The 12,908-nt window shown below is 42.4% G+C and overlaps 1 protein-coding gene across 4 annotated transcripts in view; it reads right to left on the minus strand.

The window, feature by feature from the left end:
- The window catches only part of MYO5A (myosin VA), a 216,193-nt gene that overhangs the window by 142,770 nt on the left and 60,515 nt on the right, over positions 1-12,908 (minus strand). For all 4 annotated transcript variants that reach the window (XM_008268986.4, XM_008268991.4, XM_051822368.2 and 1 more), the window contains exons 2-3: positions 9,667-9,777; positions 420-591 (exon numbers count right to left, since the gene is read on the minus strand). In XM_008268986.4, the coding sequence (XP_008267208.3) occupies positions 420-591; positions 9,667-9,777 (283 nt within the window). The remainder of the gene's footprint in view (positions 1-419; positions 592-9,666; positions 9,778-12,908) is intronic.

Raw genomic sequence — 12,908 nt, forward strand, 5'->3', positions numbered from 1 at the left:
GTGCAACAAGCAGGACTACAGGCCAGCAGGAGAAAGCAAGAGAGTCCCCAAAAGTGAAGTCAGTCCTGCCGGTCTATGCATGTGAGAAAAAGATAACACTAGTCTTCTTGTACCTGCCCCACAGATAAGTCCTTGGAGGCTGACTGGGTAGTAGGCATTTTAAGAGATGCAAATGACTAGTGAATCTGACACTGAGTATGATGTACAACTTCCATGGAGGGGGAGGGAATCTATAAGACAGGTCCAGTTCTTCTTATTTTGAGTAAAATTATATAAGTTCCAACCTTTACTCAGCTTAAACTGCAACTTGGCCTATCTTTTAAATTACTCTGGAGGACCTGCTTGCCCCGTGTACCACATTCCCATGGCTGAGTCCACTGGAGAGCTTAGAGTGCACTCAAACAGCAAGGCATACTTACCACAGTATGTATAAATAAGCTTAGAATCAATAAAGCGGACTCGGAGATTGTGGAGCACAGCAGGCTCATGAAGATAGCTGAGAGCCGTGAGGTCATTTTCACCCACAAGTATGTCAGGGTTTCGTAAGTGAGGCAGCTCCTTGGTCTTTGGATCTAGGTGATATTCCAAATCCTGGAAATGCACAAGATGTAATTCTGGATAAATCATGACAGTGAATGTGAAATAGGTCCATTCAGTAGGCTGATTTCCTCTTCCTGATTAAATACATTCTTTTCCTGGCATCTTCTACTATTACAGAAACTAAAGGAAATGGCAAACATTAAAGAGAGTTTTCCATGAGACACATCAACTTGTATTAACAATGCTTGCTAACAGAGTTTGAGAAGTCATAGACTAGGTCTTTTCTACCTACTAATTGGACTAAAAGTTTTCAATCTTTAAATGAGCTTTCCTTTCTTTCTTTACCTAAGATAAGTGACAAGCAATATAAAACAGTGGTCAAGAGCTTGGTTCTGGGGTTGGCACTGTGGTGTAGCAGATAAAGCCACCACCTGTGACACTGGCTTCCCATATGGGCCTTGGTTTCAGTCCCAGCTGTTTCACTTCCAATCCACCTCTCCGTTAATGCACCTGGGAAAGCAGCAGAGGATGGCCCAAATGCTTGGGCCCCTGCACCCATGAGGGAGACACAGATGAAGATCTGGGCTCCTGGTTTTGGCCTGGCCCAGCCCTTGCCATTGCTGCCATTTGGAGAGTGAACCAGTGGATGAAAGACTTCAATCTCTTGATCTCTCAATCTCTCCCCCAACCCTGTCTCTCCTTCTATCTGTAACTCTTTCAAATAAATTAAAAAAAAAAAAAAAAAAAAAAAAAAAAAGCTTGGTTTTATGGTCAAATTGACTTAGGGGCCAGCGCCGCAGCTCAATAGGCTAATCCTCCACCTAGCGGCGCCAGCACACAGGGTTCTAGTCCCGGTCGGGGCGCCGGATTCTTTACTGGTTGCCCCTCTTCCAGGCCAGCTCTCTGCTGTGGCCCGGGAAGGCAGTGGAGGATGGCCCAGGTGTTTGGGCCCTGCACCCCATGGGAGACCAGGAGAAGCACCTGGCTCCTGCCATCGGATCAGCGCGGTGCACCGGCCGCAGCACGCTGGCCATGGCGGCCATTGGAGGGTGAACCAACGGCAAAAGGAAGACCTTTCTCTCTGTCTCTCTCTTTCACTATCCACTCTGCCTGTCAAAAAAAAAAAAAAAAAAAAAGACTTAGGTACAATTCTTGACATTGGTACCTACTTTATGGGGCTTTGGGTGTGATATTAAACCTAAATCCCTCATGTGTAAAAATAAGTATAGGGGCTGACACTGCCGTAGCAGGCTAAGCCTCTGCCTGCAGTGCCTGTGTTCCATATGGGCACTGGTTCGTGTCCCAGCTGCCCCTCTTCTGATCCAGCTCTCTGCTAATGGCCTGGGAAAGCAGTAGAAGACGGCCCCCAAGTGCATGGGTCCCTGCACCTGCATGGGAGACACAGAAGAAGCTCCTGGATCCTGGCTTTGGATTGGCCCAGCTCAGGCTGTTGTGGCCATTTGAGGATTGAACTAGCATAAGGGAAAAACCTTTCTCTCTATCTCTCCCTGTCTCTCTCTGTAACTCTGCCTTTCAAATAAACGAAATCTTTAAATATATATATATATATATATATACCTCTGCAGATCTTCAATATAAACAAACTGGCTTTAAAAAAAAAAAAACTTGTCCCTCCTTACAATTAAATAGCATTATTTTTCCTTTTCATTGGTTCTGTATGGAAAAATAAACCAGTTTTTCCTCTTCTGCTCCCATACTATAGTCCGTACAGATGACTTATATATGTTATATACATATATGTGTGTTATATGTGTTATATACATATATATGTGTTACATATGTTTTATATATATAATTTATATATATATAATTTTTATATATATATATATATATATATAAAACAGAAATAGCTCAAAAAGCTGTGGTAAAAATTCAATGAGACAATGTGTTAAGTACCTGGGATCTCCTGAACCCTGACAGACTGAAGACAGGCTGAAATTATGTCCAACACCATGTATGTTCAATGTGCACGGATGTGTACTTTTTGGGAAAAACAGTGCATAGTTTTCATTAAATTTTAATGAGGTGCTTAGCCTTTTGAGGCTTCACTTTAGTTAAGAAGTCCCATGCACTTTCAAGTCCTGGGCATACTGCTTTAAAACAGAGCCAACCATGGAAACAGTCGGTTAGCTATGTATTAAGGGCAAATAACAAAAGACAAGTATGATGTTATGAGAGTAGTTTTTATTTTCATCCCCAGTTCCTGGCTCATAACTCACTCCCCAAGCCAGGTCATACAAACTAGAATTTCTTCCCCAAGGCAAGTCAAGACACTCTCCGTATTCCAGAGGAGTCCCAGTACCCCATACCTAAAGGGAGGAATGCTGCACAGAGACACTAAGACAAATGCTGAGTCCAAGAGACCTTGCTGTGTTTCTCCATCCAGTCTATTAACAATTACACCTATGAAGTGACGTCTCCATAAAAAAAAAAAAAAAAAGATAAGGTTTGGGGAGCTTCCAGATAGCTGAACAAGTAGAGGTTCCTAGAGGGTGGTGTGCCTAGAAAGGACATGGAAGATCTGAGCTCCTTCTCCTGTGTCTTGCCCTATGCATTTCTTCATCTGTATACTTTGTAATAGACTCTATAATAAAGCAGTACATCTCGGGCTGGGTGCTATGGCATAATAGGCTAAGCCTCTGCCTGCGGAGCTGGCATCCCATATGGGTGTTGGTTCAATTCTTGGCTGCTCCTCTTCCAATCCAGGCTCTCTGCTATGGCCTGGGAAAGCAAAAGATGGCCCAATTGCTTGGGCCCCTTCACCTACGTGGAGACCTGGAATAAGCTCTGGGCTCTTGGCTCCGAATCAGCTCAGCTCTGGCTGTTGAGGAGTGAACCAGCAGATGGAAGACCTTTCTTTCTGTCTCCCCCTCTCTCTGCTGTAACTGTGCCTCTCAAATAAATAAAATCTTTAAAAAAAAAAAAAAAAGCAGTAAGTGTCAAATGTTTCCCTGAGTTCTGTGAGTCACTCAAGCAAATAATATGAATCCCCATTTAGAGCTGGTCAGTCAGAATCACAGATAAAACTACCTGGGACTTGCAATGGGCACTAAAGTGGGAGTAGGGGCCAGCCTCATGGACTGAGTGTGCGAGCTGGGAGACGTGAAGCCATCTCCAGGTAGACAGTGTCAGAACTGAATGGAATTAGAGGACGCCCACTGGGGCTTGCTGCAGAACTAACTGCCTGCTTGCTGCTGGGGAGAAACCCTCATATTTTCTGAGGTCACAGAAGTCATCTGTACGGACTGTAGTATGGGAGCAGAAGAGGAAAAACTGGTTTATTTTTCCATACAGAACCAATGAAAAGGAAAAATAATGCTATTCAATTGTAAGGAGGGACAAGTTATTATTTTTTTTAAGCCAGTTTATTTATATTGAAGATCTGCAGAGGTTAATTATGTATTGCAATCAGGTAGTGCAGAACAAATTACTCTGGAGACAGAGACTGATGATGTGCGGCTCAGTGTGTCCCTCTGCCTGTGCATCAGAGTGTAACAACCATCCCCAGAGCGGACTGCTCCTTGTGCTGGCCCCATCAGCACACAGTTGTCTGTTCCCTTGCCATCCCCCAGCTGAGTGCTTTTGTATTTTTTTTTATATTCCTCAGTATATTCTCCTTTTTTGCTCATTTCTAATGCTTATCATCTGTAATGTTCATATAGCATTAGACATGAAAGACAATGAGCCTGAGGGAATGTGGAATCTTTAGAAATGTCCAGAATCTTCATGGATTAATTGGTAATGTACTTCATCATGGGGTGTTAGCAGGATCACTCCAGAATAGCAGAATAGCAACCTATACTTCTCTGTTTGGTCCTCATTAGAGTAGGGGGTTCTTCTGTAGCAAGTGAGGGAAGAAGTTGGAGTTCAGATACTAAAGACACTAATATGGTGGGGAGGGTGTCATCTACACCCTCCATAAGAAAATTTCCTTCTTGGAATTAGGCAGGGAATGGGGATAGCACACTAAATCACAGCACATTAAATAAATGCACTCTTCTAATACAAAGCAATATATCTCTATTTAATCTAGGACTCTGAGAGAATAAAGTTCCTAAAAGGGAAGAATCCTTGGACAGTTGACAGATTTTATTATGTCTATCCTTTTTACTTGCTTCCTGTTCCTAGATTTGCTTTTATTAAATGCACATAATATATTTCTGGATTTTTCAAAAAAAAAAAGATGAATACAATTAAACACAGACACCTAGACTCTGGTTGGTAAATATATTTTTATAGGAGTATGATTAGTAATTCTGAAATAATTTCTCAAGTGTAACAAATAAGCAAGTAGACTGTAGATAACAAAAGCCAAAGAGTGAAGTTACAATTAAGAAAGGGATAATAGTAAAATGAACCATGTGCTGTTGGTGTGGAGAAAAAAGAGTCACTATGAACTAGTAGTTAAAATACACACACACACACAATTACATATGCATTCATATTAGCATCTGTATACTCATGTGTATCTGTATTTCATAGCTCTGTAGGCTGAGAGAGCGTATAGGCAGTGCCAGCCCAATAGTAAGAACAATAGCAATGAGCATATCTAGTACCCAAATCTTGGTTGCTAAACAGCACCTTCTAATAAGATGGCAGGGTTAGGGAAGGAAAAATATAAGATAAGCCTAAAGTGTCATATGATAACTGAAAGTAAGGAAGTGCTAAAAAAAAAAAAAAAAGATAAAAGTATGTCAAAAAGGCAAAGGAACCAATCTAAGAGGGTTCTCAATAGCCAAGGCTGGAACAATCTGAGTGAAAAAATGAGTTATTAAGAATAAAATAAATGTCTGTGACCCCATAATGACATACTAACTGAATCCAATGGGGAGGGGGAGAAAGACATAAAGATAAATTCCAATTAATAAATGGAGAAGGAAGAAGGAATTAGAGATTCACCCTTTGAATATCATAGTACTACCTACTGGAGGCAAGACCTAGTAATGAACACTTAGTGGGCAAAGCTCAAGGCAAAATAAGATATATCATTTGGCTTCAAGGCATCTCCCTAAAACAGGGATATTCATTCATTACAAAGGAAAAAATAGTAACCTTACAGTAGATGGCATGGCATACAGTAACAAAACATACTGATATCAAAGATTCTTTGATGTAGGCCAGCACCGCGGCTAATCCTCCGCCTTGCAGCGCCGGCACACCAGGTTCTAGTCCCGGTTGGGGCGCCGGATTCTGTCCCGGTTGCCCCTCTTCCAGGCCAGCTCTCTGCTGTGGCCCGGGAGAACAGTGGAGGATGGCCCAAGTGCTTGGGCCCTGCACCCCATGGGAGACCAGGAGAAGCACCTGGCTCCTGCCTTCGGATCAGCACGATGCGCCAGCCGCATCACACCAGCCACGGCGGCCATTGGAGGGTGAACCAACGGCAAAAGGAAGACCTTTCTCTCTGTCTCTCTCTCTCTCACTGTCCACTCTGCCTGTCAAAAAAAAAAAGATTCTTTGATGTGACACATTGAGAGGGTCACATCATCTAGGGAGCTCTCTCCTAAAGTGCAGTATCTTTAATTATGAGAAAACATCATGAAGAGAAATTCTCCGAAACATCTCTTCAAAAGAGACAAGGTTATAAAAGACAAAGAAAGACTGACGACTATCACAAATTGGAGGACACTAAACAGACACTACAATTAAACTGCAATGACCTGGGATGGAAACAAAACAAGGCAGTAGAAAAACAAATGAAATGCAAATAAAGTCTACAGTCCAGTAATATTCTTACACCAATATTAATGACCTAATTTTGATTATTTTATACCATTAAATAAGGTGCTAGAATTAGGGGAAGCACAGAGATGGGAATATCATTACCTTCACAAATCTACAGTAAACGAAAAACAATTTTAAAATAAAGAGCTCGGGGCTGGCACTGTGGCATAGCAGGTAAAGCCACTGCCTGCAGTGTCAGCATCCCATACGGGTGCCAGTTCAAGTCCCGGCTGTTCCACTTCCGATCCAGCTCCCTGCTAATGTGCCTGGGAAAGCAGTAGAAGATGGCCCAAGTCCTAGGGCCTCTACACCCATATGGGAGACTTGGAAGAAGCTCCTGGCCCCTGATTTAAGATCAGTCTAGCTCCGGCCATTGTGGCCTTTTAGGGAGTGAATCAGCAAATAGAAGATTTTCTCTCTCTCTCTCTGTCTCTCTCTCTTCTTCCCTTCCTCCCTCTCTCTCTCTCTCACTTGCTCTCTCTCTTTCAAATAAATAAATAAATCTCTTAAAAAAAAAGAGCTAAAAAGTTAGCGTGGCTGTCATATGTATATCCACTCACTTTTTAAACTATCCAGAAAAATCTGTGGTCAGACAGAGTAAGCACTTGCTTTAGGGTCAAAAATTCTATGTTCAGGGTATGGGCATTTAATCTAGTGGTTAAGATGCCCATAGGCAATATTGGGGTACCTGGGTTCACTATCTGGCACCCATTCCTGACTCCAGCCTCTTGCTAATGCACATCCTGGGAAGAAGTGGTAATGCTTCAAGTAACTGGGTTTCTGCCACCCACAAGGAAAACCCCAAGTGAGCTCCTGGCTCCTGGCTCCCAGCTTCATCTCCAACCACTGGGGCATGTTAGGAGTATACTAGCAGATGGGAGTTCTGTCTCTCAAATAAAATATAAATAAAATAAAATAACACAAAATTGTTTTTAAAAATCCTACATTCAAATCCTACTTTGAACTCTAAAAACTACTTTCTGTTTGGGTGATCTCAGGCAAAATGACTCAGTGTCTCTGAGCCCTGGCTTCCAAACTGGAAAATAGTGGTAATTATCCCCTACTAACACATAAGGTTGCTGAGAAAATTAGTACAGAGTTAATCATATGTGTAAAAGGTAATTGAAACAGATTTTAGTAAAAAATAAGAATGGGAATAGGAGAGAGAGGAGGAAGAGGGGTAGGTGTGTGGGTGGGAAGAATCACTATATTCCTAAAGCTGTATTTATGAAATGCATGAAGTTTGTATTCTTTAAATAAAAGGTTTCTGGGGAAAAATTTTTTAAAAAAGAAAGAAAATTAACATGAGAAAATATAGCCCACAGGGCCTAACACTGTACATAAACACAGGAGATGACAAAAAATGCGAGTAAATTAATTTCTGAGTTTGGCATCCAAGGCCCTCCTGATCTGGCCCAATTCTTCCCTGCCTTATTTCTAATTGTCTCCTCTGAGCTTTGCTCTCCAGGTTATCACCAAGGAGTCCTCTCTAAAACACAAACCTGACAACATTCCACTTTTTAAAACCACCACTCCCCAGGTGCTGGGCTGCCAACAGCACACTGAACATGTGTAGTTACCCAAGCACACAGGACTGTGCACTCCTGGCCTTGGAATGTGCTTTTCTAGGTCTGAATTGCATCACCTCTGCTCATTCTTCAGACAGTACCTCCTGGACGTCTCACCTTCACCAGCCCCTGACAACTCATCCCTCTGCTCCACCTTTATTTCTAATTTACATTTTTATTACATCCTGTACCATCTGTATGTCTTACCTGACATTGATGTCAAAGATCATAAGATCATACCTTTTGCCATCGTTTAGCCTGGTACAGTGCAAGTACCTTTAAGTGTATCTGTTGAATTGGAACAAACGTCTCTACATCTCTAATCCAGTCATATTGTTATATATTCAGTATCTCCATGACATATCCCAATCCTTGCAGGGTCTACCCCTTTGTCTTTGTCAGTCCAAATTCCTTCTTGATTTTAAGATCCGACCAAAAGCCACCCTCTTCCTTGAAGCCTTCCCTGACAGAGCAAGTAGTCCATAGTATTTTCCCCAGCTGGGATCCTAAAGAACTTATTACTGTAGTATAGTGGAGTGGTTATGCGTACAGACCATAAAGACAAATTTCTGGCTTCAAATAATAGCTTCAGTCTTTAATACCTGTATAACCCTGATTAAGTCACTCAAACTCATTGAGCCTCACTTTCCTCATCTGTAAAATGGGAATAACATCCCCACCTGAAAGTGTTGCTGTGAGAATTAAATGAGTTGTAACATATAAATCACTTAGAACTTTGCCTGGTATGTTGCACTCAACATATGTTAACAGTTAAAACAGTGTTATTTATGGGACTGGCACTGTGGTGTAATGGGTAAAGCCGCTGCCTGAAGAGCCAGCATCCCATTTTGGGTGCTGGTTTGAGTTCCAGCTGCTCCACTTCTGATCCAACTTTCTGCTATAGCCTGGGAAAGCAGTGAAAGACCGCCCAAGTCCTAAGGTCCCTGCACCCACTTGGGAGACCAGGAAGAAGCTCCTGGTTCCTGACTTTGGATCAGCCCAGCTCCAGCTATTGCGGCCACTTGAGAAGTGAACTAGCAGGTGGAAGACCTCTTTCCCTCTGTCACTGCCTCTGTAACTCTGCTTTTCAAATAAATAAATAAATCTTAAAAAAAAATAAAGATAGTGTTACTCATTTGGAAGCTAATCACTTAACAAATTCAGAATCATGGTGTTGAACTCTTCTTTATTTCTTAGCTTTGCATGTATTTATATCTAGTTTTCCAGGACACACTGTATGTTCTTTAAAGGAAATCATTGTCACAAAGGTTTCAGTGGAAAGAGTGTGACATGCCCTGACACAGGCAGTGCAGACACTGAAACGAGAAGAACCCAGAAAGACCCACTTATACAGTGAGTGAAGACAAAGTGTTGGGACAGGGACACAGTTAGGGTCAAGCTTTTCTGGTCACTAGCACAGTGTTTCCTACCCATAGCCACAAAGATCTGATCCTGACTAGACCAGCACCTTACATGATGTCTTCTTGGCTAATCCAAAATGATTTTACAGCTAGTCCAAAAGAAATACAATTAAACAGGCACATCTTTTTAGAAGGATTAGAAGTGTATCTATGTCTGATAATCATAGGAAATTCATAGGCCAACTAATAGATTTTTAGAGTACTGCTATTCTCATTAATCTGTGTCACTGATAACTCTATTAGGACAAAAATTTAAGCTTGCTGTTTTTATAAATAAAAATATTAGATGAGTTCAAAATTTACCTTCCAATTGGGGGTAAGTCAGCCCAGTAACTTACACTTTTGAATTATTTTTATTTTTAGCAAATGACAGCAAATCAAGGTGGAATTTTTACCTTTCCTTCCTCGAGGTGAAGCAGGAGGGCTTTGTCTCCTGGTTTGTAATCTTTCAGCAGCTCTGCTGACTTCCAAACTTCCTCTGGATCAGGGATCCAAACCCTGGCAAACTAGAAGACAAAAATATATATATATATGTCAACTACTTTGCAAAGATATATATCATGACTTTAACTTAAAAAAAAAATTGGACAACATGAAAGCTACTTTTTAAATTAGCAGGAAAAAAGTACTCTAGCCCCAGGAACACCATCATCCCAAATTATATAAAACCTGAGTTATGAAAAAATAGCTACAGTTAAAACTTGAGTCTGCTTTAAATAGGAAATGCCACTAAAAGCATACTTTTAGGTTAAAATATATATATGAAATCTATGTTTGAAGCTCTTCTTTGATGGCTCTGCTAGTTTCTGCAGCACAGCCATCTTTTATGGCAGGGTTTACAATTTGAATTTTTTTATTGTGGTTTTTACCCGATGCCCTGAAAACCTTGCTAATTTCTCAGATATCCCTCAGCAGCCACTATGGTAGAGAGAAGAGTTGACTTGTGGCTTAGACCCACAGCTATGTTATATACTGGGTATCTGGAATTTTCTTTGAAGAAAGTTCTGTTGCTAATAAATTTGAAAAATATTGTTTAGCATTTTATCTTATTTTTAAAATTCACAATACAGTTAATTATTTTTCAAGATTTATTTACTTATCTGAAAGTCAGAATTAGAGAGAAGGAGGCATACAGAGAGAGAGAGAGAGAACAAGAACGAGAGAGATAGCTTCCATCCACTGGTTCACTCCCCATATGGCCTCAATGGCAGGGGCTGGGCCAGAGGAAGCCAGGAGCTAAGAGCTTTATTCAGGTCTCCCACCTGGGTGGCAGAGGCCCATGTACCTGGGCCATCCTCCTCTGCTTTTCCCAGGCCATTAGCAGAGAGCTGGCTCAAAAGTGGAGCAGCCAGGACTTGAACTGGTGCCCATATGGGATGCTGGTATTGCAGGCAGCAGCCTAACCCACTATGCTACAATACTGGCACCTATAGTTAATTCTAATTCTTTAAAAAAAAAAAAAAAAAAACAACTTAAACTTATTTATTTTCACCATATTTGAAAGAGAGAGAGACATCTTTCATCTGCTGATTCACTCCCCCAAATGACTGCAACAGCCAGGGCTTGGCCAGGCCAAAGTTAGGATCCTGTGGAACTAATCCCAGGTGGCTGGCAGGGATTCAAAAATTTACCATTACTGCTGTGACCAAGGTTGAGTATTAGCTGGAAGCTGGATTGGAAGTAGAGCCAGGACTCAAACCAGGCATTCCAACATGGGACACAGGTACTGCAAACAGCATCTTGACTGCTGAGCCAAAGGTTTGCCTCTACCTCACCAGTTTATAAAGATGAGTGGCAAATGGTAAAGTTGGCATGTTTGCTCAGCAATATGCTTGGATTTCATAGTCTCAAGACTATGGTAGGGGCCTGGTAAGTATCAGAGATTCCTAAGTGGCAAACCTTTAGCCTCAACCAGATACTCTCTGGACTTAAACCAGATGATTGCATGGTCATGCTAGAATCTTTTGCCAAATGGAAGTCTTAATCACAGCTGACACGGGCCATAGTGAGCCTAGTCTCTGGACCCTACTTGCATCTTCATTTCAAATAAATTCCCCCTCTAGATGTCACTTTCAGTAATGACCAGGTTGCTAATGTACTTGGAGCTTTGAGCATAAGGAATGTTTAGATTTAAGTATATTACACAGGAGGCTACTTCCTAACAAACTGTGATATGACAGATATTGTAAATACTGGGCATAAAAAAATTCTGGGAGCTTGTAAAGCAAGTAAAAGAGAAATTTAAGGGGCCGGTGTTGTGGTATACTGGGTAAAGCTGCTGCCTACAATGGGATCAGTTTGTGTTCTGGCCATTCTACTTTTTTTTTTCTTTTTTTCTTTTTTTTTTTTTTTTTGACAGGTAGAGTTAGACAGTGAGAGAGAGAGAGAGACAGAGAGAAAGGTCTTCCTTTCGTCGTTGGTTCATCCCCCAAAATGGCCGCCACGGCCGGAGCTACACCAATCCGAAGCCAGGAGCCAGGTGCTTCCTCCTGGTCTCCCACACACGTACAGGCACCCACACACTTGGGCCATCCTCCACTGCCCTCCCAGGCCACAGCAGAGAGCTGGACTGGAAAAGGAGCAGCCGGGAGTAGAACCCAGCACCCATATGGGATGCCAGCGCCACAGGCAAAGGATTAGCCAAGTGAGCCACAGCGCTGGCCCCCTGGCTGTTCTACTTTCAATCCAGCTCCCTGCTAATGGCCTGGAAAAAGCAGCAGAAGGTGGCCCAAGCACTTGGAACCTGCTACCTACATGGGGAGACCTGGAGGAAGTTCTTGGTTCCTGGCTTCAGTTTGGTTCAGCTGCGGCCATTGCAGCCATCTGGGAAGTGAACCAGAGGATGGAATATCTGTTTCTCCCTCTCTCTCCTGTAACTCTGACTTTCAAATAAATAAATAAATCTTTAAAAAGAGAAATGTATATGATCTAATAACTGACAAAGATGGGAGGAAGAGAGCAAAAAGACAGCAGATGAAGGAAGGTAGAGGAAGATCTGAGATTCAACAGAATTCTAAATGTCTCCTATAAGAAAAACATTTCAGGGCCGGCGCCGAGGCTCACTAGGCTAATCCTCCACCTAACGGCGCCGGCACACCGGGTTCTAATCCCGGTTGGGGCGCCGGATTCTGTCCCGGTTGCCCCTCTTCCAGGCCAGCTCTCTGCTATGGCCAGGGAGTACAGTGGAGGATGGCCCAACTGCTTGGGCCCTGCACCCCATGGGAGACCAGGAAAAGCACCTGGCTCCTGGCTCCTGGCTCCTGCCATCGGATCAGCGCGGTGCGCCGGCCGCAGCACGCCGGCCGCGGCGGCCATTGGAGGGTGAACCAACGGCAAAAGGAAGACCTTCCTCTCTGTCTTTCTCTCTCTCACTCTCCACTCTGCCTGTCAAAAAAAAAAAAAAGAAAAAAAAATTTCAGCACGTTGCTGTTCTGGATGTTAACGTCTTCACTCACAAAGATTTGAAAATTGTACTGTTAGGAGGCTGCTGTGATACACAGTGCAGTGGTTTCCAAACTACCACATGTCACAGCTGACAGAATTAAACAAAAAATGTTCAGGGACTGCCATTGGGTTATCAACTTTTAGTTTTGCAAAGATTACAAAACCAGTAATTGTTAACAGAACTGTCAGATAA

Source organism: Oryctolagus cuniculus, chromosome 12, assembly GCF_964237555.1.
Source record: "Oryctolagus cuniculus chromosome 12, mOryCun1.1, whole genome shotgun sequence".
Taxonomy (NCBI): domain Eukaryota; kingdom Metazoa; phylum Chordata; class Mammalia; order Lagomorpha; family Leporidae; genus Oryctolagus; species Oryctolagus cuniculus.